Source organism: Neodiprion virginianus, chromosome 6 (assembly GCF_021901495.1).
Source record: "Neodiprion virginianus isolate iyNeoVirg1 chromosome 6, iyNeoVirg1.1, whole genome shotgun sequence".
Taxonomy (NCBI): domain Eukaryota; kingdom Metazoa; phylum Arthropoda; class Insecta; order Hymenoptera; family Diprionidae; genus Neodiprion; species Neodiprion virginianus.
Genome location: NC_060882.1, coordinates 5,199,869 through 5,222,963, shown reverse-complemented (window position 1 = coordinate 5,222,963; position 23,095 = coordinate 5,199,869). Strand labels below are relative to the sequence as shown.

Here is a 23,095-nt window from a genome sequence, read left to right as displayed (position 1 = left end):
ATCCTCGCGAGATCTGAACGCGCGGCTGCGTGTTTCGACAAGCTGGAGCAGCCCTCGGACTGCTAGCGATACAGTTAAGTCGAATGGACAGAGAGATAGTTTAGCGCGACAGTTATCTGCGGAGTATAGATTTGGTTCAGTCGCTTTAAAGCGGTTCCCCAAACAGCATCTTTTCCAAATGACAATTCCAGTGCAAGATTATAATTAATCGCAGCTAACGCAGACCAGCTTCCCATACGTAACCGAGCCTTTGCAAGTGATTTTATTTCTCGCAATAGCTATTTTTCGCCCTTGAGACTGATTTCTCTGTTTTTACTATTACGATTTATTATTCATACTCTCACGAAGCTGTAAAACGATCCCAGCGAAAACGCGCCCAGCGTATGAATAAGACGTGGTTGAAGATGTTATGGAACTTTTATGTATTCGAAACGTCTCTACAATGCGTTATACTCTCATTCGAGTAAACAAGAGAACCATGCAAGCTGTATCGCGATCGACAGTGGATAGTCTCGATTTGGCGGAATAAGATTCGAAGATAAAAATAGTCATACAATTTATAGAATTAGTTCTAAAATACATATTTGATCCGCGTGTGGCTGCAAATAAATTACCGCGAACAACGAACTGCGGTTAAATTAACTCCGCGATGACTGTCTCCGAAAAGACGGAACTGACTCGAGGATGCAACGGAGCATCGGGTGAACCGGAGGACCCTGAAGAACCCGAGGATTCAGAGGTCGAAAGAAAGCAATCCAGGGGTGAAAAAACGGAGAGAGGGAAACGGAAAGCGAGTGTCGTGAATTCGGTAAAAAGACAGTTCTTGAAGGCGGAAACTATTCGGAAATTCAAGTCCGTCGCAAGTCACGTTGGGCTGCTATTCACCCTGATGCTTTACACTGCCGTTGGCGGGGTGGTGAGTTGTTAAGTCTGAAATTGTTGTAATTGTTAAAATTTTTAAATGATGAGCGTGATTCGAGAATTCAAGATTGAAAAACCTCAGTTACTCGCTCTTAGAGTGATTAGTTATTTTTCTTTCTTCTTCACCCCTCAGTTATAATTTAGGCTTCTTCGACGTTGTTTTAGTCTCTTCTGAATGATACCACCTTGCTAACAGTTGGCAGTCGGTTTGTTTGACCCATTTATCTTCCTTCGTCTTTCATACAATGTTCACATTCGAAGAGTTATTTTTATGTTACCACTCACTTGATACGCGAGACCAATAGGTAAACTTTGTACAAGCCTCTTCAGCGGACTGATCGTATGCGGTTTGCTTTCGACCCGACGGATGATTGAAATACACTTGATTAGTTAGATTCCCGTTTTCTCGTTAGTCCAATTAGGGCATGGTTGAAAAAGTTCTTCCTTGTTGTTTCAATGAATTATCGAAACTGCCGTAGTAACGCAGCTGAACTCGAGAACTATCCTAGCAACTGAATAGATATTCGGTTCTCCATACCCTTAGCGTCGCGGTATGCATATACAAACACAAATTCAACCGCTTCTAGAATTATCGTCAGACTTGTGGAAACGATGCTTTTTCGAGGAATCATAAAAACCTCTCAATATTTCAAAGGTAAGTACCACTAGGCAGATAGAATGTGGCACGCCCACGCCAAGTCGTTTGTATACGTAGGCATATGTTACATATCTTTGAAATTCGCAGCTAGGCAATTTCGGTGCATTTAAAACTCGAAAGGATAAACTACCGGAGATCAGCATAATCTTTTAATGATCCTCAAACCAACGTAAATATATACGATTATACCACGATGTCTGCACGGGGTAAATTGGGCTTTTTTCCGTCACTTTGAGCACTTTCTATGGAGTCATACAGCCTATAATCGAACCCAGTCCAAGTATATTTCTTCTTCTTACAACCTCCCCTCGATTCACTAAGAGCGCCATATATTTCGGAAATAAATTGTGATTTGTAGGTATCGTGTTGGCCATAATCGATATGTATGTGCGACATCCTTAGCGAGAGCGGAGTGAAATATTATGTATCAGCATCGCGATATAAAAAGAGCACCGATGAAAAGAAAACTGAATAATTCTCATGGTACTCTGAGAAGGGTGAAAGCGTGTTTGAATTGAGGACATCGATATTACTCTCAATTGTAAGAAGGTGGGAGTAGAAATATTCGAGCCAAAATTTTTTAGCGAGGATTGAAGTGCATTTAACTTCTGGAAAATACTCGCTTGGTTAAGTTAAAACGCAAAATTTTAGGGAAATCAAAATTAATATGTAACAATGTTTCAAATCGTCGAAAGTATAAGTGCATGGCTCGTTCGGATTAAATTTTAGTAACGAATGCCTAATAGATACATATATTCGAATTTTCGATTCTTATTCACAGTACATATGTATGTTCGTCATTGGCAGTGGCATGACTTTAGTTTCAAACATAGATTAATGCTTGAGTTACCAGGACATATTCTCGATCTAAATACGGACGTAATGCCCATTGGTTAGGCAAATTGATTTTAAAAACATTCGGTATAAATATCTACTATGGCTGAAACGAGCTAGCTTACTACAGGCGTCAAAGTTTCGAAGTTGTTTAAGTTTGATTATAGACCGAAGCATTAGGAGAAACGATTGTTTACATTTCATCAGAAATCGTATCACTGTTTCGTTTCAAATAATCAATGAGCTTTCGAATCAATGCTCCGATGTAAATTCAACCATTGTATATACAATACACGAAAAATAAAAGACAAGTCTGATGTATGTGTTGAGTGAATTGAATTCTACTCTGATTCCCTGATGGCTCGTTTCACTGTCGTACTTGCAAGAACAATCAACACTTTACATACGTCAACATTTTCCGCCGGCACTAGCTTCGATTCCTAATTTTCCAAACCATTATGCAGCTACAGGATAACATCTCGATATACTTCAACGATCTGGCGAATGGTTCTGCACCTATTAATAATTAACGGACTGTTGAAAACAAACGTACATTACATAAAATCTTTTGACGGTAAAAAAAAAGAGAGAAAAATTGTTTTACCCATTAAATAGCAGGGCAATCTACAATCCAATGCTAACGTTCTCAGCAGCAGTATTTTTTACGTTTGTCGTTTCATCATCGTGAAATTTGACCGCTAATTGCCAACAGCAATTCTAGATTGACTCAACGAGGGGTTGTTTTTCCGGTTCCATTTATACCTCCACCAAGCAACGCGCTTTGTATTACAAACGACGATGCGCTCGGGTTGAAGTCGTTAATCAACTACGGTGGTAGACGGATTACCTTTCGCTTAATGCAGCCCTCGTCTACTTCGATGGATAATTAATACTGCTATTCACACGATATAGATACGCGTTTCTTTATTAAACTATGATATACGAATATGGGAAATATTGACAGCAGTTTGTAACCATCAAGGAAGGTTGCATTGCAACTGAATTCGAAAAGTACAATTGAATAATGGGTCGACGGGTAAGTTCTTCAAAACCTTGAAGCTATTCTACAGTTGTCCATGTTAACATCATTTGCGTAATAATCAAATTGGGAATTTACTGAACAGTTTTATCGATGACAACGTAAAATATTTTACACTTCTACGCCTGGACAGGTATTTCGAGAACTTGAACTTCCGGCAGAGCTGTCCCGGCTTACCAAGCTCCGTTCCATAGTTCAGACACAACGGCGTCACTTGGTCGGCACCATCACGAACAACACGGACGTTTCGAATTTGGCCACCTTGGTAAGTAGTAATAGTAACAGTAGTAGAATCTGCACGGAACTTTGGTTCTTTTGGTATTCGCGATGCAGCACACTGTGTGACGCGACATGGTTGCGAGGACAGGTCAGCCTAGAATTGGAAGCGTACGAGGTCGTCGTCCAGGAAGCAGCTCAAGCAGGCCTCCTCGTGAGTTTTGCAGCAAAGGATTCTCTAAAAGGACATCCCGTAAATCAAAATGCCGACGAGACGTCGAGCCTGCCGCTAATCAGCGACAGATGGAGCGTTCTCCAGGCGGTATTTTTCGCTAGCACCGTCCTGACGACGATTGGTAAGTAATTAGTATAGTTGATTTCTCGACCGGGTTTTCAACGACTGTCGACAAAATATGTGACCGCGTTACGCCGGCGAACCCTTGAAATCAGGCCGCTGCAGGAATCTGGCTTATAATAACGCCGGAACAATGAATGGAAATATTTTAATCAACGTCTCCGACACGGCACCCCGCCCTGGGGTACGTTCTCTTTGTGGTTCCGTCCTCGCTGGCACGGGTATAGGTATATATATATATGCCTTTGCTCCATCGCCAGCGGCTTAGACCAGCGAATCCACGTCTCCAAAAGTTGGGTATTATACCCCCTTTTCGTCAGGGTCTTGATTGTTCGTTAGGACATCCATTAACCAAAAGCCGAGATTATACTGTGATACTTTTCTTTAGTGATTCGGGTTCGAAGACTCAGATGCGACAGCACGCTTAATGAACCTCTGTGACGCTAATTATTCTCGTACTATTCTCTAGGATACGGAAACATGGTCCCGACAACGTTCGGAGGACGGGTGTTCTGCATCTTCTTTGCCCTGGTCGGCATCCCGTTAACCTTAACAGTGATCGCTGACTGGGGGAAAATCTTTGCTGGGGCCCTGAGTAACGTCGGACGGAGGATCAAACCCCGAATTCCAGCGTCTTGGTCCACGTGCATGCCCACCCACATGGCCGGCAGGCGGTCCTTGGGTGAGGACTTGATCTGAGTTTGAAGTGAGCTTGAAACGATCCAAGGTGTACTTATGCGATTCCGTGTTCCAGGAGCGTTCGTTGCGGTGGTTTTCCTCTTTCTCTATCTCTCCTGCGGAGCTGGGATGTTCATGCTTTGGGAGGAGGACTGGGGATTCTTTGAGGGATTTTACTTCTGCTTCGTCACCATGACCACCATCGGCTTCGGCGACCTGGTTCCCAGTGAGTCCGACGTTATTAACTCCAAAGTTCGGGACATTAAAAGATCCAACAGTATATAATGAGAAGATATTCGAAAGATAATATATGGGAGGCGTGGGCCCGCCGTCCATCAAGAAGATCACTTTTTGCTTTTTATTACCAGTTCCGTGAACTTGCGATACAAAGTTGCGTGACGATCGCGTGACGACACGTCGGAGGCAATCAAACTGAACGATGTATGATGGATGTTTCGTGTTAACGTAGATTGTAAGAAACCCAAAGCCCGGCGTATAGCTCAACCACTCCATATTGTACCAAGTTCCGACTATCAGAGATTACATTCGATTATGACTGGTATTAAGTTATATTGTATACACGTGCACGAAGTATAGCTATAAATAAAAATAGTGGGGCTCATATACATTACATTTGCCTTTTTTTCGATAAATTATGAGTCGACGAAGGCGTGAAATCCAATTTTGAACACGTGTCAGTTCCCTAATAAAATTCAAACGGAAATTATCATTACAATAACTTCTCTGTATACGAGACACGCCTTTCTATACCGGGACAATCTGGGTATATGCTGGGTATAAGAAACCGTTTCGCGGCAGCGCTGAATTTACAAAATTCTTAATCTGTTACTACACAGATTCGATTAAACTCTTCTATATATTATTTCCAGAAAAGCCGAAATACATGCTCCTCTGCACGCTGTACATTTTGGTCGGTTTGGCGCTGACCAGTACGATAATAGAGCTGGTTCGACGACAGTATGCTCAGTCCTGGCGGCAACTTCAGGCCCTAGGAGGACCCCTGGCAGAGGCTTTGAAGAGGTTGGGGGAACATGCGGGGGGCGACATGTCAGCGTTCCAGAATGATTTGCGCAAGGTTTTGACCGTGGTGTCGATGCCGCGGATGAAACGTGGCGGAGGAATGGCAGGTGCTGGAGGTGGATCGGGGACCGACGGCGACAGAAGGCAACGAGAGTGGGAAGAAGCCGTCGAGGCTGTAATCCGCGACATTACGGCCGCCGTTCCGTCCTCGCCGCAGCCCGACAAGCCGATTGTTCAAATCGTCATCTACGAGTCCAGTGTTTAGTTAAATTACGCATATAATATAACAATAATTATGTAGATATGTACATAATAAACATATTGTGAAATACTTGTGCACCTTTTTTTTGTACTCATAACATTACGATATAATCGTTAATGATCTGTTGAAAACAGTTTCAAATGGCAGTGTGAGCATGTATATAAATAAACATTCTGTAAACTGATGGGTAATAATAGAACTGCACTTCGGTTACCACCATTACTTAATTCCAAAGGTTTAGTCGAAAGTCGTAAAATGTTTTTGGACGCAGATCCATTATCTCGCAGGCAATTATTTTTATCTCTGATGACTCCTCATCCTCCGCCTTTCCATAGATATTTATTTTAAAATTCAAAATATCGAATGATTCACGTGCTTACGATTCAAAATCACGCATACCGACCACCCTGATCCCCGGTACGTGACTGGCGAGATATTTTTCAGGCACGTTTGTGTAAATAATAAAATAACAAAGGTATATAGAGTCTCTCGCTGTTGCTTAACCCGACAAGGTCACATCGTGGGATTCCGATAATCCTGATTAAATTGAAGATAAAGGTGTATTTTGAGACTGTGTCATGTTGTACGTTATTTATGAAGTATAATACTGGATGAGAGGGCCGTTTGCAGTCCTGTCTGTTCATCCCTCTAATTAGCGCGCAGTATTGATGGCTGTAGTAATGAATGCTGAATACTAATTTGTTGTTTTGCGATAGACTGCATAATTGGCGAACACTTGTTGAATAGGAGATTTGATGAGAAACAAGACGACGAACTCGACCGACACTCGTAATTATCTCGCTTATTCATCGTCGTCATCTTTTTAAACTACTTTAACAGCAAACGTCAGGTGTATATAAATTAGCGGTTTCATCGAATGGTATGTCGCACGGGAAATACATTTGATTTATTGTGTGTATATTCTATACTTTTTTTCTATTATGTTCATCTACGTCGTATAACGAGTCATCGCTAAGGATCGGCCAAAAATTTCACAATCGAAACAGGTCAGTGCATCTGTATGTATAAATATGAACTGTATTGAACGATTCAACTATACGTATGTACGCATACATGCCTAGGTTATTGCACGACGTGCATTTATGTGTCTATTAAGTCTGCAAGAACGAATGATATACTGGGATTGATCTGGGCTGCAGTTTGGCTAGTGATGGGTACAACTATATTGATTCATGATATATCCAACACCGGAAATACCGCGTCAATGTTCCAACGGGGCCGGACAGTTTGCTTGCCAATTACATTATGTAGGTCTAATTTTGATTTTCGCTGGCAACTCAGCGCTGTACGACTATGCTAATTGTAAGCAGAAGCTGTGCTAAATATAGAGTTTTCGTTTTAACAATGAGATATTCTCTCGCGTGAAACATACGGAGATCGTGACCTTAACGGTATCAGGCTTAAAATTTTTATTACAAGGATTTAAACCGCTGCTCTCGCACGCGAATCTTCTTTCTGATCGAGCTCCGAAACGTTTTTAAGATGACGAAGAAGAGCGACACAGCGGAGAAGGAACTAAATTCAATCCAGAAGCCTGCACCGTTCAGCATCGTCGACACTGCTTACAGCGTGGGTACATGAACTCTAATTTTTTTTTTATCTTCTCTGTGAGAACTGTAGAGTATCTCGCGACTTAAGTTGGTCTTCTTTTGACACTAAATGTGTTTGATTAATTGGTTTGAAAAAATTTTAGATTTTTGTCCGTCTAGTTCGTATTCAAGTCGCAGCTCCTGGTTGTGATGTTTTTTCAGGTTGCGAGTATCATGTCCAGGGGCCATTCCAGATCTTGCAGCACGGATGGTTCAGTTGATGGTGAAGGTAGAAGATCGAATAAAGAATACGAATGCATGGGGCGTATTGCCAAGATCCCAATCGTCGAGGTTACAGTTTTGGCGATGTCGGATTTTTACTCGAGCGTAAAACAGTCGCATTGCATGGTCCAGACGATGTTCGAGAACATCGAGGAGGGCTGGAGTAAGGGCGTAGAAATTGTCAGTCCTGTGACCGCTAAAATTGAAGAAACCCTGGAGCGTCCCTTGAGGACGATTGATAACGCTGCCTGCGTGGGTCTGGATTTCGTCGAGGAGAAGATTCCATCCGTAAAGCTGCCGCCGGATGAGTTGTACGAAAAGTCGAAGGACTACATGAATCGTAATGTCCTGGAGCCAGCCGTACATTTCACTTGCAGGATGCTGGAAAACGTTCGAGATCAAGTGTCACAGTTTGCGAAAACTGGCGACGGGGAAGATAAGGCAAACACGGAAAATGTCAGCAAAACCAACGAGGCTTCGAAAAATCAAAAATGATCGCTACGGGAAAACGGGAGTAACAAGATTTTCGACGCATACTTTTCATTTACTTGAGATTTTTTCCTTCACAAAGATCTTCGTCGTACATGCGTGTTATGTGCGACGATACGTGCCGCAGATATCCTCATGGCATAATTGTTACGCTATCGCGTGTTTCGTAAAAACAAGGTATAATATATTTATATTTTCAACATCGTTATCTTTCTTCCTGCGACACTTCGACCTGAAAATTACTATTTATTAATTAACCAAATGATCAAACGACGACACAAATTCTATATAGCCGACGTAGCACACTTGCGATTAAATTTCGGCTACAAAATCGTATCCAATTCTGAGTAGTCATTTTGAGATATTTCTATCTAAATACAGGACGAATAGTCCCGTGATAATTTGACTTCTGAACAAAGCTCCACAATTGCATATTCCGTTTGAGGAATTGGCCGCAGTATTTTTGCCGCCGAGTTTTTGACCAATAGAAAGGCCAACAAAGTAGGAAAGTGCTACCTGGGGGTGCGTTCCAAAACTCAATTCTAGTCAACTTTGGCCAACTCTATGCGTTCCAAGGCCGTAACCCTAAATATTGGTCGTGAATTTTGACCGTTCCGAGACTTGCGACTTGACAATTTCAGTCAACGCCTACCTGGAGTAGAGTTGAAAAATAATCGAGTCGGTGGATTAATCCAGTTTGTAAAATGATCGATTATCTTTGGTCATTCTTAATACCAGTATGGCCAACTCGAGAATCAGCTGATTACTCGACTCAGCTCTCGGCTTAGGTTTTGGAACGCACTTTGTTACTCACTGACGATGATTATAAATTTTGCAAATCACCGATATTGTATTGCCATTCCTATTGGTCAAGAACTAGGCAGCAAAAGACTGTCACGTGTGACTTCAAGAACGTATACTCACCGACTGTAGGAGCAATCTCTTTAATTCTGACATTCTATGCAACGAGTAGAACTGCTGCCATCTGTAAAATATTGGCGCGAAACATCGGACACGACATTGATGCCATGCCGGTGAAAACGGGTTTTCGGAGTACTGGACGCGTCCATTTTGGTTCTAGTGTGTAATTTTATAGGATTAACAGATAGCGTAACCTGCATAACTTATGGATTCCAGTTTATTTGTTGGCTTTCTGAAACGTTGACGAGTTTTTATCGTCAAACGAAATAACTTCAGTGATAACGTGCTTACCACAGTCTCGTTGTGCGTTGGTAAAATATCGTGAATAACAAATATTTTGGTGTGACCTAATCGTCCGCGTTCATTCATTGCGAAAACGTTAATCGTTGTAAGGTGAATTTTGCCGCGTTCTTTGCCGACCGTAAACAGTATTGATAATAAAAAAGTACTGAATAAAATCGAAATACAGATTAAGGTAAGGGCTCATGTATAAATACAATGTGGGATCGTGACGAATAAAAAAATGATCGTTGAATTTTTTCAATCAATCGACTTGAAGTAACAGCGTCCGAGAACGCTAATACTTTTCAAAAATTGTGCCATAATCGCGAACGATCGCGGACACCTTTCATTTACATCGCAACATGACAGACTCCAATTACTGTTGTCTGTGCGCAAGCGACGAGGGAATATTCCTGGACATATTTAAGGCCACCCATCGACAGCTAGGGAACAGATCCCTCCTCAAGGAACTTGAAACGTGCTTGTCCGTCAAGGTATAAATCATCACACCCCGTTTTTACCCGAAACGCTCGAAAACCGTCGATACGGAGTTGGGCTCCTGGGAAACATTCCATCCGGAACGCCACAGGCCCTACAAGAATCAGGAATCAACTGATTCAAGTTCGCTTAAAGTATAAAACAGAGTATAAGGCACCGAAATTCCGCCGTAACCGACCGGCGTCTGAACGCATTTTCAATTCACGATCCTAGACGGTATTTCGTATTCCGTACTCCTCTCTTTTTCCTATCGTTTAATCGGTAATCAGTAAACCCGAGCGGTATGGAACCAAGATATCCTGAAAACACGTTTCGCGAATTTCGAAACTTCACTTGCCTTTTTGGCTGGTAATCGTCAGAGACTGTTTTGACATAACCTCTTTTCTATTTACGCTTTGGTTGGTATACGCAACACGACACTGCATTGATTTGTTTCACTGACCTTTACTTTCACGTATTATTAGTTAATTTTTTTTCTTCGGCAAATTATACTGTTTTATTTTTTTTAATTTATTGATCATCGTATGTTTAAAAAGTATTTTCAACGATCATACTAATCCTATTATTTAATTTTATATCATATTGAAAATATTACTTTCAGGTTGACAGAAAGGGGACGCTATCGTCGAAAATTTGTCACAAGTGTGCAATTGAATTGGGCGAATGTCACCAGTTTGTTGAAACTTATAACGAAGCATCTAAAGCTGCTAAGGTTAAGAAGACTGTGGCAAAGAAATCCTGCTGCCTGTGTTTCACTGGTGTCAAAAACAAGTATTTGTTCCAACTTGCCAAAGATTTCCAGTCCAAAATCGACCCTATTCAGAAGATATATGAATGCTTTCATAAATCGGTAAGCTGCTAATTCGACCTTGACTTGCCACGCTTCCTCTATTTTCAACAAGTGAAATGTACTCTGTAACCTAAAACTGGCGTTGTTCTTGGATTTCAGTTATAAGTATATAGTTATGATGAATTTCCACTCTTGTTCTTAACCCTTGAATTCAAATACGTTTTATAATTCTTAACAGATAACTCGGGAAGAGTCTGAAGGTCTATTGATATGCCTCTTCTGCCGCTACAACTTGGACATCTTATACGACTTGAAGAAATTGGCTCGAGAAGTGAGGTCTAAATTAGAGAAAATAACTGAGTGTAAAGCTGTTGTAGCTAATTTACCAAAGGTGTGCATATGAGTATTTTAATAAATTGTTGCACAGCTTACAAAGATCTAGGCCTAATGGTCCTAACTTTATTTCAGACAGAGACGTTTGTGGTGAGTCGTAAGACAACCATCCATTCTGCAGCTAAACTTCACTATACTTCTGACTCGGATAGTGAGTACAACAAAATGGCTCCCAAACAGTTGCGCGCAAAAAGGCTTAAGAACTCCAAGCACCCTCAGCAATTAAAGTTCCGTACCTGCGGTCAATGTCAAATCTTAATAGAAGATGGTATCGATATGTACAGATTACACAGAACGGGCCTCACAGTGTGTAAAGCGTGCTGGATAACAATGGATCCAATAAGTACGACGACAGGTAATAAACGTAAGCCAAACACTCAGACTGAATCTAAAAACACTAGACTTTGTGCAGTGTTTGTCAAGGATGTGCTGAGTGCAGCCTCGTCGAAAGATAATGGATCATATAATGTTGAAAAAGATGAAAAAGGAGGCGCAATTTATGTTATATCTGATGATAGTGGCAACGAGATACCAGATACTAAAGCTGCCAGAAAAACCCGGCAAAAACGAGGTATTGATGATATTAAGTCGGAAGCAGAACCGTTAACAACTTCGTGGTCACGAACGAAGCGAAACGCTAAGCAGGAGGAAGCTGACAGCGACAGTAGATCAAATAAGAGATTAAAATCCGTACAAAATACAATGGTGACCATTCCGTTGGAGAAGGAGAAGTTAAGGAGAAGTACCCGTCTCCAAAGTTCTGATTCTGAGGGTATCACTCTACAGGACAACTGCAACGATATCTTTGAAGCAAAAAAAATTAAAACCGAAGAAAAATTGAATAATCTTCATGTTAAGAATAAGTCCAGTAAGGTTAAATCGCCTGGCAATAGTAAGAAACTGAAGACTCGTCATGCGGAGTCTAAAAGTGAGGACCCACCTTCTGAGGCTGAAACAGAAGCTGGGAAAGAACTGAGAAAGGTACGCAACAAAGTTCCGTTGATTTCAGAGTCCGCATTACCAGCCAGTCCAAAAATCAGAAACCTTCCCATACGCGCCAAACAAAGATCAGCTAGCCCTGGATCGAGACAAGATGTAAAAAACATTGAATGCAGTAAATCGAGTGACGAATCAATCGCCAATCGACGTTTGCCTTTGAAAGTCAAAGCTTCTCCTAAACAACCTAAAAAATTGATGATGGTTAGCTTTCCCTTCAAACTCAAAAATCCATATGTATGCAAAGTTTGCAAAACAGAATATAAAAATAAAGTGATTGGAATGAAGCACGAATTGACACATTTCAAGCAGGTAGAAATTAAAGTAGAGAAGCTGAATATCGATAATCATTTTCAGACGCTCAATGAAAATTCGGAGATGAAAGAAATCGCCCAAGAGTCCTCTGACGTTACCTGTTTGCTAGATCTGCCTGAGGTGAATGAAAAACTTCTCGATCCGGAAATACCTACTTCAGCTGGTGATGCGGAACAGACTAAAGAAGCTGAGTGTAACACAGATAATACAGAAATTGTTCGTCGTGATTTACCGTCACAGTTGTTACTAGGCAACAACAAATCTGAGGAATTTGAGAGCACTAGAGAGATTGATAGTGTTAACACGTTGAATAGGCCACTCTCAGAAGAGTCGACTTCAGTTATTATTAATTCACTAAATGTTACCACAGAGGTTATTGCGCAAGATTCAGATCTGGGTAGTGACAATCGGTCCGAAAATAATCAAATGCCAGAAACCAAGGCAGATGAAATTCATTCCGGACCAAATTTGCTCACGGAATCAAATTGTGACGATGATAACGATTCTACGGAAGAAATATCAAATAAAAAATTGGATGAAAGTTTGTCTGCAGAATTACCGAAGGAACTTGAGCAAACTATCACAAATACCGAAGAAACAAACGTTGTAGAGCATACGAATGATGAGGATGTCATAGTGACTGCTGCACCATCGAATGAGAGCTGTGAAGTCGTAGAAAAAGTTCCAGGGTTAGGTAACAATGAAGAAACCGATGTGCATAGTCTTATCGCAGACACGGAAAACTTGTTGGAAGACTTCAATGAGCACACAGAGAAGCTAGAAGATGAAACCAAGAACAAAAACGATGTTTTGGCCATAAATGATGCGAATCATGTTGATGGGGAGCTAATAGAAACGAACGACAGTAAAGAAATTATTCATGACGAACTAGATGTAGTGACCACCACAAAAATTGGTACTGTAGATAAGGACCTTGACACGAAAAACGAATCAATAAACCCGAGCTTGAAAGGTAATGAACAAAGCATGACAGACAACGTCCCTCAAGAATCGATGAGCGAGTCTCCTCAAGATATTGAAGAACCCAACAATGGAAGCAATAACCATGCTTTATCTACAGTTACTGAAATCCTGCAGGAAGTTATCGATCTTGCAACTGCAGAGGTACAAAAGCGAGGTGAAAAAGACCTAATATCGGAACCTGAAACATTGGAAAGCATTTCGAAAGAGATAGAGAAGAGCACAGATGAAATATCAACAAGCTGTTTGGTCGAGGCACAAGAAAAGTTAGTCTCTGAGTGACTTGGAAATGATATACTTCCATTGGATATATATATTTAACTGTGAATCCAATAACGAATTATATCTGCTGTCACTACGAGTGTTTGAACTATCGCAGTTTAAGTTCTTAGTGTACAGGTATATTTCTATTAAAATTCAACGACATTATTCGAAATTACTCGACCACGATAATGCGTCATCTCTCTTAATAGATTTCAGTCATCGCTGCAGTTACGGGTAAAATTGTGAAATAAATTGAGTAAATAGTAATTGTACGATAAATGATTGAGTAGGATTGGAAGAATTTTGCGGTAGAAGAATATGCAAGATCTACAATGAAGATTTATTTTTATCAACGTCGAATGAGAATTAGTGATTTTCAAATTGAATATCGGTAGTAGCAATCGTAATGCTGACATAAAACTGTGTTGTCTAAATGGGCAGTGTTGCATAAACATTGGTAATTCACGTGGTCCAGAAACCTTTATGAAGTACCGTCAAGTATTGACTACTGTACTTTGTTGAAAAAAAATTAGAAATACACAAGATTAAAAAATTGATGTGTGATGAATAAAAGGAAACATGTAAACAATTCCTGATTTCCTTGCGAAATTATACAGTTCTTTGTATTACGTATGTTTCAGATTGTTTCCCACCACGCGGTAGCACGGATAATAATATCGCTATTGCGAAGGAAAACGATATTTTCAAGTTTTAAACAACGTCATATCCCGCCATGGCTGTAATAGGAAAATCAACCAATGCAAACATGTATTACTTTTATTCACGTCAATATTTATTCAGTACGGTGAAATTTCACGATTTTAAATTAATTTTCCGTCGTGGTAGGTGGAAAACGAAATTTTACGCCCGCACACGGATCATAAAATCCCGTTTTACGCCTACGTAAGATGAAAAATGTTCGCATCACGGGCGTAACACTTTACACCCTTGATACGAAAATAGCAGTTATATACCGATATACATGACATAGCCAAGGCTGCAGCTAATTGTAAGCGATATTCCGCCGTTCAGAAGCGTTTCTTACTTCAATTAAGTTACCGATAAAGCGGTAGATAGTCGTTGACTTGTTTTTGCATATACGTTTGTATTTTATATTTGCTTCAGTTTTTTCCCTGGTCCAATTTCAAATGATACTCATCTATGTTAAAAATTACAACTATTCGTCTAGTTACATTTTAAAGGTGTGCACATGTTTTGTACATATATTATATGTATATTGTGCGTACACAAAATGCGTATGCATATGAATACACAGATTATATCTACGTATATCATAAGGATTAATGTATCAACAGCTCTATCTCATGGTTATATAGAGAAGTAAAAAAAAAAAAAATAAAGTCATGATTTTCAAATATGCTATACTTAATATGTTTTATCCGCGATTGATCTACCACGAAATTAATAGATTTGTATTAACGAGATGCTAGCGTCATCAATCGTATGAAAGCTCCGGAATTTCTGCGTGTTCTATATAAGATAATCGATCACTCCAAGTGAAAAAAATTGAAATGTATTTATACTGCGCATTTTCATACGAAAATATAGCTCGCTTATTCCTAAACGATAAAAGTCATATTTTTTTAGAGTCGCAAAAATTACGAAAATTAACGGTTCGGTGATAAGATAAAAAAATGCACTCACATCAAACAAATGCTTAGTTATGCATCCTTGTGTTATGCTAATCGTTCTCATCAGAGGCTTCATGTGGTACGGAATCTACGGAGAGGACACTAACCGCCGATTGTAGGCTTTCAACTTTTACAACTTCAGAGTGTGATGAATTCTCGTAATCAGACGCAGACCAGTAAATCTGATTCTCGGATCTTTGCAGAGGCTGGTGAAATTCCTGATATTCTCCTAAAATTCACGTTTTCTCATGTAGTCAAGCGAATCATCTGTTTTATTTGGGTTATTTATTCGAATAATTTATTCCTTAGTTTACCGCGTCTTGTATGTCTCTTTACCATCATCGCTTTCACCGTAGGTTTCGCAGGTGTATTTTTTTCCCCTCCAAAATGGTACTCTATTATTTTTCCAGTCACATAGCCTTACGGTAGCCGCTTGATCGTACTCTCCGGACTGGAGTATCAATTCTATATATTGGTCGATGAATTCTTGCCCTGTAATAACGAAACTGGTAATTTACGAAGAACCAGAACCGAACCAGTCGACTAAGGCAATGGCGTTGACGAAAAGTGACATCCAATCAGCAATGTTCATCCTGATGGCATTAAAAATCACCTTTCGATACTGCCGCTATACAGCGAGCATGATTAGCTTCCAGCGTCTGGCCCAATCCGTTATAGAGGGTGAAAGCAAATTCCAGATGCGAGGTGGCCGTGGGAAGTACACCCTATTTTGGAAGAAGGATAATTTTCATACATACCATAATACGATTAATTTGGTATTTGGATCTTACGTGAGTCAGAAGATGCTCTCCGATGTAGTAATGGGCTTGCGCGAGTTTGTAGGGCAGTTCGAACTTGGAGGCTGTCTCTCGGAGACGTTCCAGGTGTTCCATGGTGTTCATCGGATCGCCCAGTTCCTGGACTCAGAAAGAAACATAGATCAGTGACATGTCTAGAATCCTTTCCGACAGAGATGTAGTAGATTCTGCAGTTACTTTGTAGGTGAAGGCCAGCTCCATGTGGGCGTCGCATATTCCGTTGTGGTCGAATATCTGCCTGGAGAGGTTCAGGTACTTGATGAAATTCTGCAGGGCCAGTTGCGGCTGATCTGAAGCCAGGTAGCTTCTTCCCAGTACGCACAACACATCGGTTATGTACTCCTCGTGGTCCGCTGAAAACGTAATTTATTTTTATGCCCATAATGAATTGGACAAGCTGCATTGTCTTACAGTCTGTAGCATGCTTCAGGGCCTTCTGGCAAGCTGCAATCGCGATATCGGTCTCGTGGTTTCTTTGCGCCCTTATAGCCATTTCCAGCATGGCGCGATAGAGAAGGGTGCAGCACTCCCTGAAGACGCTGTCCTGCTTAATACCAAGTATCTTCGATGCGTTCCACGATTTATCCTCCGACGCCTGCCTGGCTTCGTCCAAAAATTTTAAGGACACTTTAGTCTCCTTCACTGTTGCGTATCAAGACAAAATATTTCATATACGATAACGGTAAACGGTATCTGCGGATGCCGGCATCTAGTGATGAATATTCAGTCGGGTTATACTTTCTTTGAAGAGGAAACGTCCGTAGAGATATTTTATCGTCGTTAAGGTTTGGTGGTCATCATTTTCAACAGCTTCACTAGCGGCCATGGCGCTTCTGAAGAGTTTTTCTGCAACCCACCACCATTCCCAACTGGTTCCTTGAAAGTGTAACGCTGTGTCTAGAAGAGCAGCTGCTTGCGCGATCGGCTGCTCTGTGGAACACGTAAATATTTTTATTTAGACAACATACAAGGATTTTATTATCGTCCAAGAATCAATTGAATGAAACTATGTGACGAATCAACCATTCAGCATCGCTTTGTTCGCTTCAGCCAAGCCGATCTTCAGACGATCAATTGAAGCACCGTCATCTTTGACCCGTGGATTAGTCCAAATTATCGTCCCGGGTCCAGCTTTGACTCTCATCTCCTCGTCCAGGTCAAATAGCATCCTCAGATATTGAGCAGCGTTCTCGTAGCCAGCCTCTTCGAGTTCCAGACAAACTATCTCGTGATGCGCAAAGTGGTACCTGCGACACCGTTATTGATCAACAAATAAGTGATCATGTGAGCTCGATGTGGCGGGATCATGAGACTTGTGAGGCTTAATCTATTTTAATTTAATTTAATTTATTACATCCTTCTAGTAATACACAAGCTTTATAGTTCTGAAAGGACCACGGTCATAAATTTCCTTATTCTCGAGATGATCTTATTGTACCGGCAATTAGCATTTACCTTTCACCCGCGATTGCGAGTGATGAACAAAATAGCGCGTTGCTGTAATATTCGATGATCTGCAGCGCTCATGTACGTATATATAGCGATATAGGGCTCACCTCCTGACGTCTTCGGTCGACAGATCAGGTAGAAAAGATTTCCAGGTCGCTTTGACTTTTGGAAGTTCTTTCCTGAGCGCCTTAGCTATAGTCTTCACTCTTGGAGGAGGAGGGGGAGGAGGTGGAGGAGTATCCACTTGGTTTTCGGGGGTTTCGGAAGTTTCGCCATAATTTTCTGCTGCTTGTGGAACTTGATTTTTGAAGGCTTTGCAGAAATCCCAATACGGTCGATACGCTTGTGACATAATTTATTTTTTTTCTTGTGCGATTTTCGGCTGCAGATTGACAACGACTTGACACCTTGCAACCGAAACAACCGACCGCCGCCGAGCGAAGATAGGCTCGTACGTTTAATTATTTTCCAGGAAACACTGCTGTGTGATTTATTCCTCGTTAAATATCAACAAAATATGGTGTACATAAGGTACAACGTTATAATTTTACAATTAAACAGATCAATATAAAACATATACACGGAATATGTTATCCTATGCGTATAGCTCACTCGAGCCTTTGACCAGATGATTGTAAGTATACGGTTGTTTAGTTTAGGCCTTGACGCCAGGCTTCCTGGGTTCCAACCGGATCTTGAATCCCTCGGCACGTTTCAGGATAATGTCAGCTTGCAGCCGGAAGTCCTCTTCTTTCAGGTCGGACTTGATTCTGAAGTTCCTCAATATTGTCGAGAGGATTATCTTCAGTTTAAGCATGGCGTATTTACGGCCCACACAGGAACGGGGCCCGGCTGAGAAGGGCACGAACGCGTAATAGTGACGGTTCGCTGTCTTCTCGGGAAGGAAATTATCGGGGTTAAAGACATCCGGGTTCGGGTAGATGTTGGCCTGACGGTGCATCTTGAAGGTACCGATTACCACGGTGGCACCAGCGGGTAAGGTGTAATCCCCGGACGCTGTCAAGGTAGATTAAGATTTTAGGATAGCTTACGCGTGCGTAAGAACTAGAAGGGATCGATGCAATTACGATTATAGTAGCAGCCAGGTACCTAGCTTAAGATCCGTTTTGATTTCGCGGGCAATTATGGGCACGGGTGGGTACATTCGGAGAGTTTCCATGAGGCATCGTTCGAGGTACTTCATCTCCAAAGTGTCTTGGAATGTGACTGGCCTATCACTGTCTCCGAAGATTTCATCCAGCTCTTCGATTACCTTCTCCTGGATATCTTGGTGTATGCCCATCAACGATAGGAAGAAGCTTGATCCGGCAGCGGTTGTGTCGTGTCCCTAAAATCAATAGATTCGTTGAGCTGTACGGTGAAAGGACGCGGACTCAGCGGGAATTGGATTTTACGACAGACCTCGAACATGATCGTGTCCACTTGTTCCTTGATCTCGGTATCGGTCAGGACGACTCCGTTTTGTCCAGACTCGATGAGCAGGTCGAGGAAGGCGAGCCTCTTCTTCTCACCAACGTCGTTGTCATCGACGTCCAAGTCATCCTTGAGTCCGGCGGATTGTCCGAAGGACAGACCCTCGACGACAGTTGTATTCTGCAAGCGGTATATTATTGTAAAATGAGAACATTACGCGTGGACAGTCACACCGAATCGTACCTTGGCCTTTCCGTCAGCCTGATTTCCGGCAGCGTCGATCACGTTGCGCTTTCCACCCTTGTAGTCCTCCTTCTTGCGCTTGATGACCTTCTTGGTGAGCCCGTGGATGATGTCGAGGAGTTGGACCTGGTCCTTGCCGTATTTAGTAAGGTTGAATAACCAGTCTGGCCTGAGCCATACGCGGGTATGACGGAGGTGAAGAATGTCGCACATCCTGACAAACCGGGCATATTAGTTGAGACAGAGTCAGAGTCCAGAGTGGCTGGAAGCAGTTGATTTTTTGGGGATACTCACTTCATCACGGCAATAGCGTATTCGAATCCGCTGCGATCTTGGGTACTCTTGGAAACTCCCATAGCAGTCTCCAGAAGAATCTCAACGGTACACTCGGACATGTAATCGTGACAGTCGAATTCCTTGCCTTGTTCCTGACGCATCTTCTCGACAACGGCGCGGGAGTTTGCGTTGAATAGGTCAATAAAGCTCTTCAACACGTTCAAGTGGAAAGTGGGTGCAATCAGCTTGCGGTGAGCCCGCCACTTCTGCCCTGTAAGGATGAATGCAAAAATTACAGAGACATTATAAATTCCCCCGTGAAACTCTCACCGCTGCTGTTACGCACAGGTAGCCTATCGCATGTCTGCGTCTTGACTTCGCAGAAGCCGGAAATTTCCTTGTGCAGGAAGTAAGCAAAAGGCAAAAGGCAAAAGCACAAGCTGATAGAGAAAGCAGAGTGTCAGCTTCACGATCGGATAATGTTTTGTAACGCACCAGTGGAGATGAGAAGACCGTTTCCCAACCAAGGTTTGAAGAATCGGTACTCGCTGGACTTGTCGATGTAAACGTGACTCGACAGGATGACTTCCACATCACGGGGATCGACCAAGAAGATGAGAAGTTTGGGCCCGATCCATAGCTTGATGACCTGGTCAAACTCGAAAGACTTCTGGTAGACGTTCCGGAAGATGGCTTAAAAAATGATAAAAATAATTTATATGTAAGTGAATACACGTTTTCTGACTTTCGTCAAGAGACTCGGTACAAGAGCTTCGCCTTTAGTATCATCACGTACTGTCTGAGCTTCCCAGAAACTCGAGAGCATTTCCGAGGAATGGTATTCCGTCAGGGCCAGGAAGTTTATCGGCAAGCTCGATCATGTGTCGTCGAGAAATTCGGAAGTAAATATAGTACAAAACTATTGCCGGGACGAGGAGTGAGAAGAAGATAGTGGTCGCCGATAGTCCGCTGGCGGCGGCTGTAGCCACCGTCCCGGCTACCACATCGGGTCCAGCTGCAGACATCTTTGTCTCGAGTGTGATACTGGTAGGAAATAATGGAGACGAGCGTTAATCCAAGTATGTAGAGGTAAAACCGATCGATTCGGTATTGGTCACACTTACCTCTTTTTTTTTTTTCCTATGTGGGGTTGCAGTTGATCGAGTTTTAACAGTTGATGAAACACCACCGAACTGACTCTCGGTCGGAGGTGGGTAAGCTTTTATATCCTTCCTCGATGACCGCCTCCCCCCACCTTTGCATTAGCTTACTAGCTGACGCCAATTATTATCAGATATACGTATAATGCTTTGATTAGAATCGCTAATTAATCGCATGCAAACTGTTTGTTCGGATCATTCTTGCGTAGTTGTTCCTTGTACCCCCCTCCCCCTCCTCTTGTATTTGGAATAAACGTGCAATATGTTATGTAGGCTTGAATTTGGATCGTCCCACGGTATTTTCCACCGACGTTTCTCATCGTGTCGAACGCTCTGCTGCGAGAGATAATTAACTTTTAGCCGGTTTTCGTAATTGCTGGTCGGCTTTTACTTGCGTTGTATTTAGCGAGGATTTCCTTGTCTTGTATATAGCGTCTGTAACAAACATGTACACGTATATATTTTAGAAATACATAAGGCCACAAAGCGCGGTCATATGTTTACGACATTCAACTGACTTGAGTGTGAAAAATTTTTAATGATAAGGATGGATACGATTCACGATAAAACAAAATAAAAGTTAAAGAATGGACAAGGACAAATTTGAAAAATCATTTTCATTTCAGATATCGTGAAACCGAATTCGCGATTCCGCAAGTCACGATCACGTGTGATCGATGTGACACCACACGCTTCCTTTTGATATTATTAACAAACAATGCGTCCTCGGTTGGTGCGTACAACTCACGTTCTACTCTATTCATACGCAGATATTTTTATTTTCCCGGTGTAGTAAATATTATTTCCAACAAGGTACTTCTTTCTTGACTATATCTCGAGAACGAGTAACCACATTTTTATGATTTTGGTCTCAATCAATTTGACTTTGATCAGTTTCATGCTTTTCGTATTATTTAAATAACAAAATTTTGACAAATAAAACTAAAATGATGATATCTTGAAAATGGATCAACGGAATTTGATCAAAATTGGTACTGCAAGGTTCTTGTGGTCGTTAATCATGAATCCCAGGTCAGTTGAAAAAAAACTGTACCTTATAACTACAGGTCAAATATAGTAGTCCAAAGCCCAGAACGCATCTGATTTTCGTGTACTATGGTACCTGAATGTTTTTTAGTGCTGATATTGAATTTGACGTTGTGCTTTCAAGGTTTGAACAAAAAAATCACGTATTATTATTATTATTACTATTATTCCTGCTTTGAACAAGTTTTGAATCGGAAAGTTTAAAGACTGGTGGATGGTCAGGCAGAATCCACTTCTTAATGTGCGAACCAAGGTGTTATTCTGATGCACTGCCATTCAAGTATGTCCACTGTTGTGTTTGTTTTAAAAATACGTTATGTGTATTGGTGAGGTGTTTTGCCAAACGTGTATTTTGGATACCTGGAGGTTTTTGACTCGACTTGATACACCTGCAGATCATTTACGCCTCGATAGTCCATCGTTTATTAACATTTAGCCTACGGATGTATAATGGAGAGGTCATATTATTTCGGGCAAAAAATGGTCATCGCTATTACGACGCGATACGTGTAAAGCATGATGTTACTTGTTCCTATATATTTGCACATCATGTAAGGCGATATATGTATAGTCGCAACTGTATCGCAATGCCCAAAGTCCGCGGTATGAAAAAAAAAGTATGCAACTTAAACTGCGATGCGTGCTGAAAGAGTTCTGGCTGCATTTTACGCCAGTATAATCATCCTCGGTTTATACAGGTGCTTGCCACTGATGCAAAAGTTTGTGATCAGGTTTGAGTGGAATAAATTTTCTTTTATTTAAAAAAATGGATCATTCGTTTGCATAAGGTTTAGTTTGATCGTGCGTTTCGTTTCTCACGCAGTTTACTTGCGGCTGTTCATGCGGCTTGCGGTATTTCATGAGATCCGGATCTTTCTTGCGTAGAAAAAACTATAAATTGTAACGAGAATATGACACGCACTTCTACCGCGATCGACTCCACCAGAAATGGCTTTCTGACTTTGAAGTAGGGAAATTGTTTATAGCATTTTAAATCAATCTGTATAAATAGAGAACTGCACGAAGGTTGCACGGATCCCATGGTCGTGGACTGCGTTTCCTGGGTTCAAAAAACTCTGTAATTTATGAAAATGACATAAACCGATCACGGCGATGGTACAGATTATTATACTATCTGTAAATATAGTATAAGAATGATTTAAATACACGTAAGCAGCCTTGTACCGACTGTCCTCGTGATTGTATTGCCGTTTCAGTTAATTTTATAGTCGATAATTATTTATATTAGGT

The 23,095-nt window shown here is 41.4% G+C and overlaps 4 protein-coding genes across 10 annotated transcripts; 2 read left to right on the top strand and 2 right to left on the bottom strand.

The window, feature by feature from the left end:
- Positions 1–32: 32 nt before the first annotated feature.
- Positions 33–6,123, top strand: LOC124307548 (TWiK family of potassium channels protein 7). The gene is made up of 6 exons (XM_046769339.1): positions 33–916; positions 3,586–3,717; positions 3,820–4,024; positions 4,493–4,705; positions 4,778–4,927; positions 5,592–6,123. Exons 1-6 carry the CDS (start codon positions 650–652, stop codon positions 6,005–6,007), a joined length of 1,383 nt encoding a protein of 460 aa, XP_046625295.1. The 5' UTR covers positions 33–649; the 3' UTR covers positions 6,008–6,123.
- Positions 2,911–18,050, bottom strand: LOC124307547 (uncharacterized). 4 transcript variants are annotated; one of them, XM_046769337.1, is made up of 10 exons: positions 17,792–18,050; positions 17,259–17,482; positions 16,974–17,165; positions 16,647–16,877; positions 16,413–16,588; positions 16,209–16,334; positions 16,031–16,142; positions 15,754–15,909; positions 15,431–15,646; positions 2,911–2,929 (listed from the first exon to the last, which is right to left on the bottom strand). In XM_046769337.1, the coding sequence occupies exons 1-9, from the start codon at positions 18,034–18,036 to the stop codon at positions 15,468–15,470; spliced, it is 1,641 nt and encodes a 546-aa protein (XP_046625293.1). In that variant the 5' UTR covers positions 18,037–18,050; the 3' UTR covers positions 2,911–2,929; positions 15,431–15,467. The 4 variants fall into 4 exon arrangements, with proteins under 4 accessions (XP_046625293.1, XP_046625292.1, XP_046625290.1 ...); XM_046769336.1 differs by lacking the exon at positions 2,911–2,929 and adding an exon at positions 8,140–8,217; XM_046769334.1 differs by lacking the exon at positions 2,911–2,929 and adding an exon at positions 8,420–8,557.
- Positions 9,328–14,921, top strand: LOC124307541 (uncharacterized). Of its 4 annotated transcripts, none has more exons than XM_046769317.1 (6): positions 9,328–10,022; positions 10,628–10,876; positions 11,055–11,207; positions 11,285–12,409; positions 12,563–13,767; positions 14,407–14,921. In XM_046769317.1, the coding sequence occupies exons 1-6, from the start codon at positions 9,891–9,893 to the stop codon at positions 14,426–14,428; spliced, it is 2,886 nt and encodes a 961-aa protein (XP_046625273.1). In that variant the 5' UTR covers positions 9,328–9,890; the 3' UTR covers positions 14,429–14,921. The 4 variants fall into 4 exon arrangements, with proteins under 4 accessions (XP_046625273.1, XP_046625271.1, XP_046625272.1 ...); XM_046769318.1 differs by having other exon boundaries at positions 9,330–10,022; positions 11,285–12,190; XM_046769315.1 differs by having other exon boundaries at positions 11,285–13,767.
- Positions 18,051–18,145: 95 nt separating the features above from the next.
- LOC124307546 (cytochrome P450 4g15) lies at positions 18,146–20,902 on the bottom strand. Its single transcript, XM_046769333.1, has 8 exons — positions 20,762–20,902; positions 20,434–20,681; positions 20,133–20,330; positions 19,656–19,908; positions 19,362–19,575; positions 19,107–19,298; positions 18,795–19,032; positions 18,146–18,701 (listed from the first exon to the last, which is right to left on the bottom strand). Exons 2-8 carry the CDS (start codon positions 20,660–20,662, stop codon positions 18,340–18,342), a joined length of 1,686 nt encoding a protein of 561 aa, XP_046625289.1. The 5' UTR covers positions 20,663–20,681; positions 20,762–20,902; the 3' UTR covers positions 18,146–18,339.
- Positions 20,903–23,095: the final 2,193 nt, after the last annotated feature.

What these genes read in the sequence shown, in the direction of transcription:
- LOC124307548 (XM_046769339.1), top strand. Translation starts at nt 650, where the DNA reads ATGACTGTCTCCGAAAAGACGGAACTGACTCGAGGATGCAACGGAGCA. An exon ending in TTTCGAATTTGGCCACCTTG is followed by an intron (nt 3,718 to 3,819) that starts GTAAGTAGTAAT and finishes TTGCGAGGACAG; the next exon opens with GTCAGCCTAGAATTGGAAGC. An exon ending in GGCCGGCAGGCGGTCCTTGG is followed by an intron (nt 4,706 to 4,777) that starts GTGAGGACTTGA and finishes TCCGTGTTCCAG; the next exon opens with GAGCGTTCGTTGCGGTGGTT.
- LOC124307541 (XM_046769315.1), top strand. Translation starts at nt 9,891, where the DNA reads ATGACAGACTCCAATTACTGTTGTCTGTGCGCAAGCGACGAGGGAATA. An exon ending in AAACGTGCTTGTCCGTCAAG is followed by an intron (nt 10,023 to 10,627) that starts GTATAAATCATC and finishes TATTACTTTCAG; the next exon opens with GTTGACAGAAAGGGGACGCT. An exon ending in ATGAATGCTTTCATAAATCG is followed by an intron (nt 10,877 to 11,054) that starts GTAAGCTGCTAA and finishes AATTCTTAACAG; the next exon opens with ATAACTCGGGAAGAGTCTGA.
- LOC124307547 (XM_046769337.1), bottom strand. Translation starts at nt 18,036, where the DNA reads ATGTCACAAGCGTATCGACCGTATTGGGATTTCTGCAAAGCCTTCAAA. An exon ending in CCTGAAGCATGCTACAGACT is followed by an intron (nt 16,589 to 16,646) that starts GTAAGACAATGC and finishes TTACGTTTTCAG; the next exon opens with CGGACCACGAGGAGTACATA. An exon ending in AGCTGGCCTTCACCTACAAA is followed by an intron (nt 16,335 to 16,412) that starts GTAACTGCAGAA and finishes TTCTGAGTCCAG; the next exon opens with GAACTGGGCGATCCGATGAA.
- LOC124307546 (XM_046769333.1), bottom strand. Translation starts at nt 20,662, where the DNA reads ATGTCTGCAGCTGGACCCGATGTGGTAGCCGGGACGGTGGCTACAGCC. An exon ending in TACGCTATTGCCGTGATGAA is followed by an intron (nt 19,576 to 19,655) that starts GTGAGTATCCCC and finishes CCGGTTTGTCAG; the next exon opens with GATGTGCGACATTCTTCACC. An exon ending in AGGCTGACGGAAAGGCCAAG is followed by an intron (nt 19,299 to 19,361) that starts GTACGATTCGGT and finishes TACCGCTTGCAG; the next exon opens with AATACAACTGTCGTCGAGGG.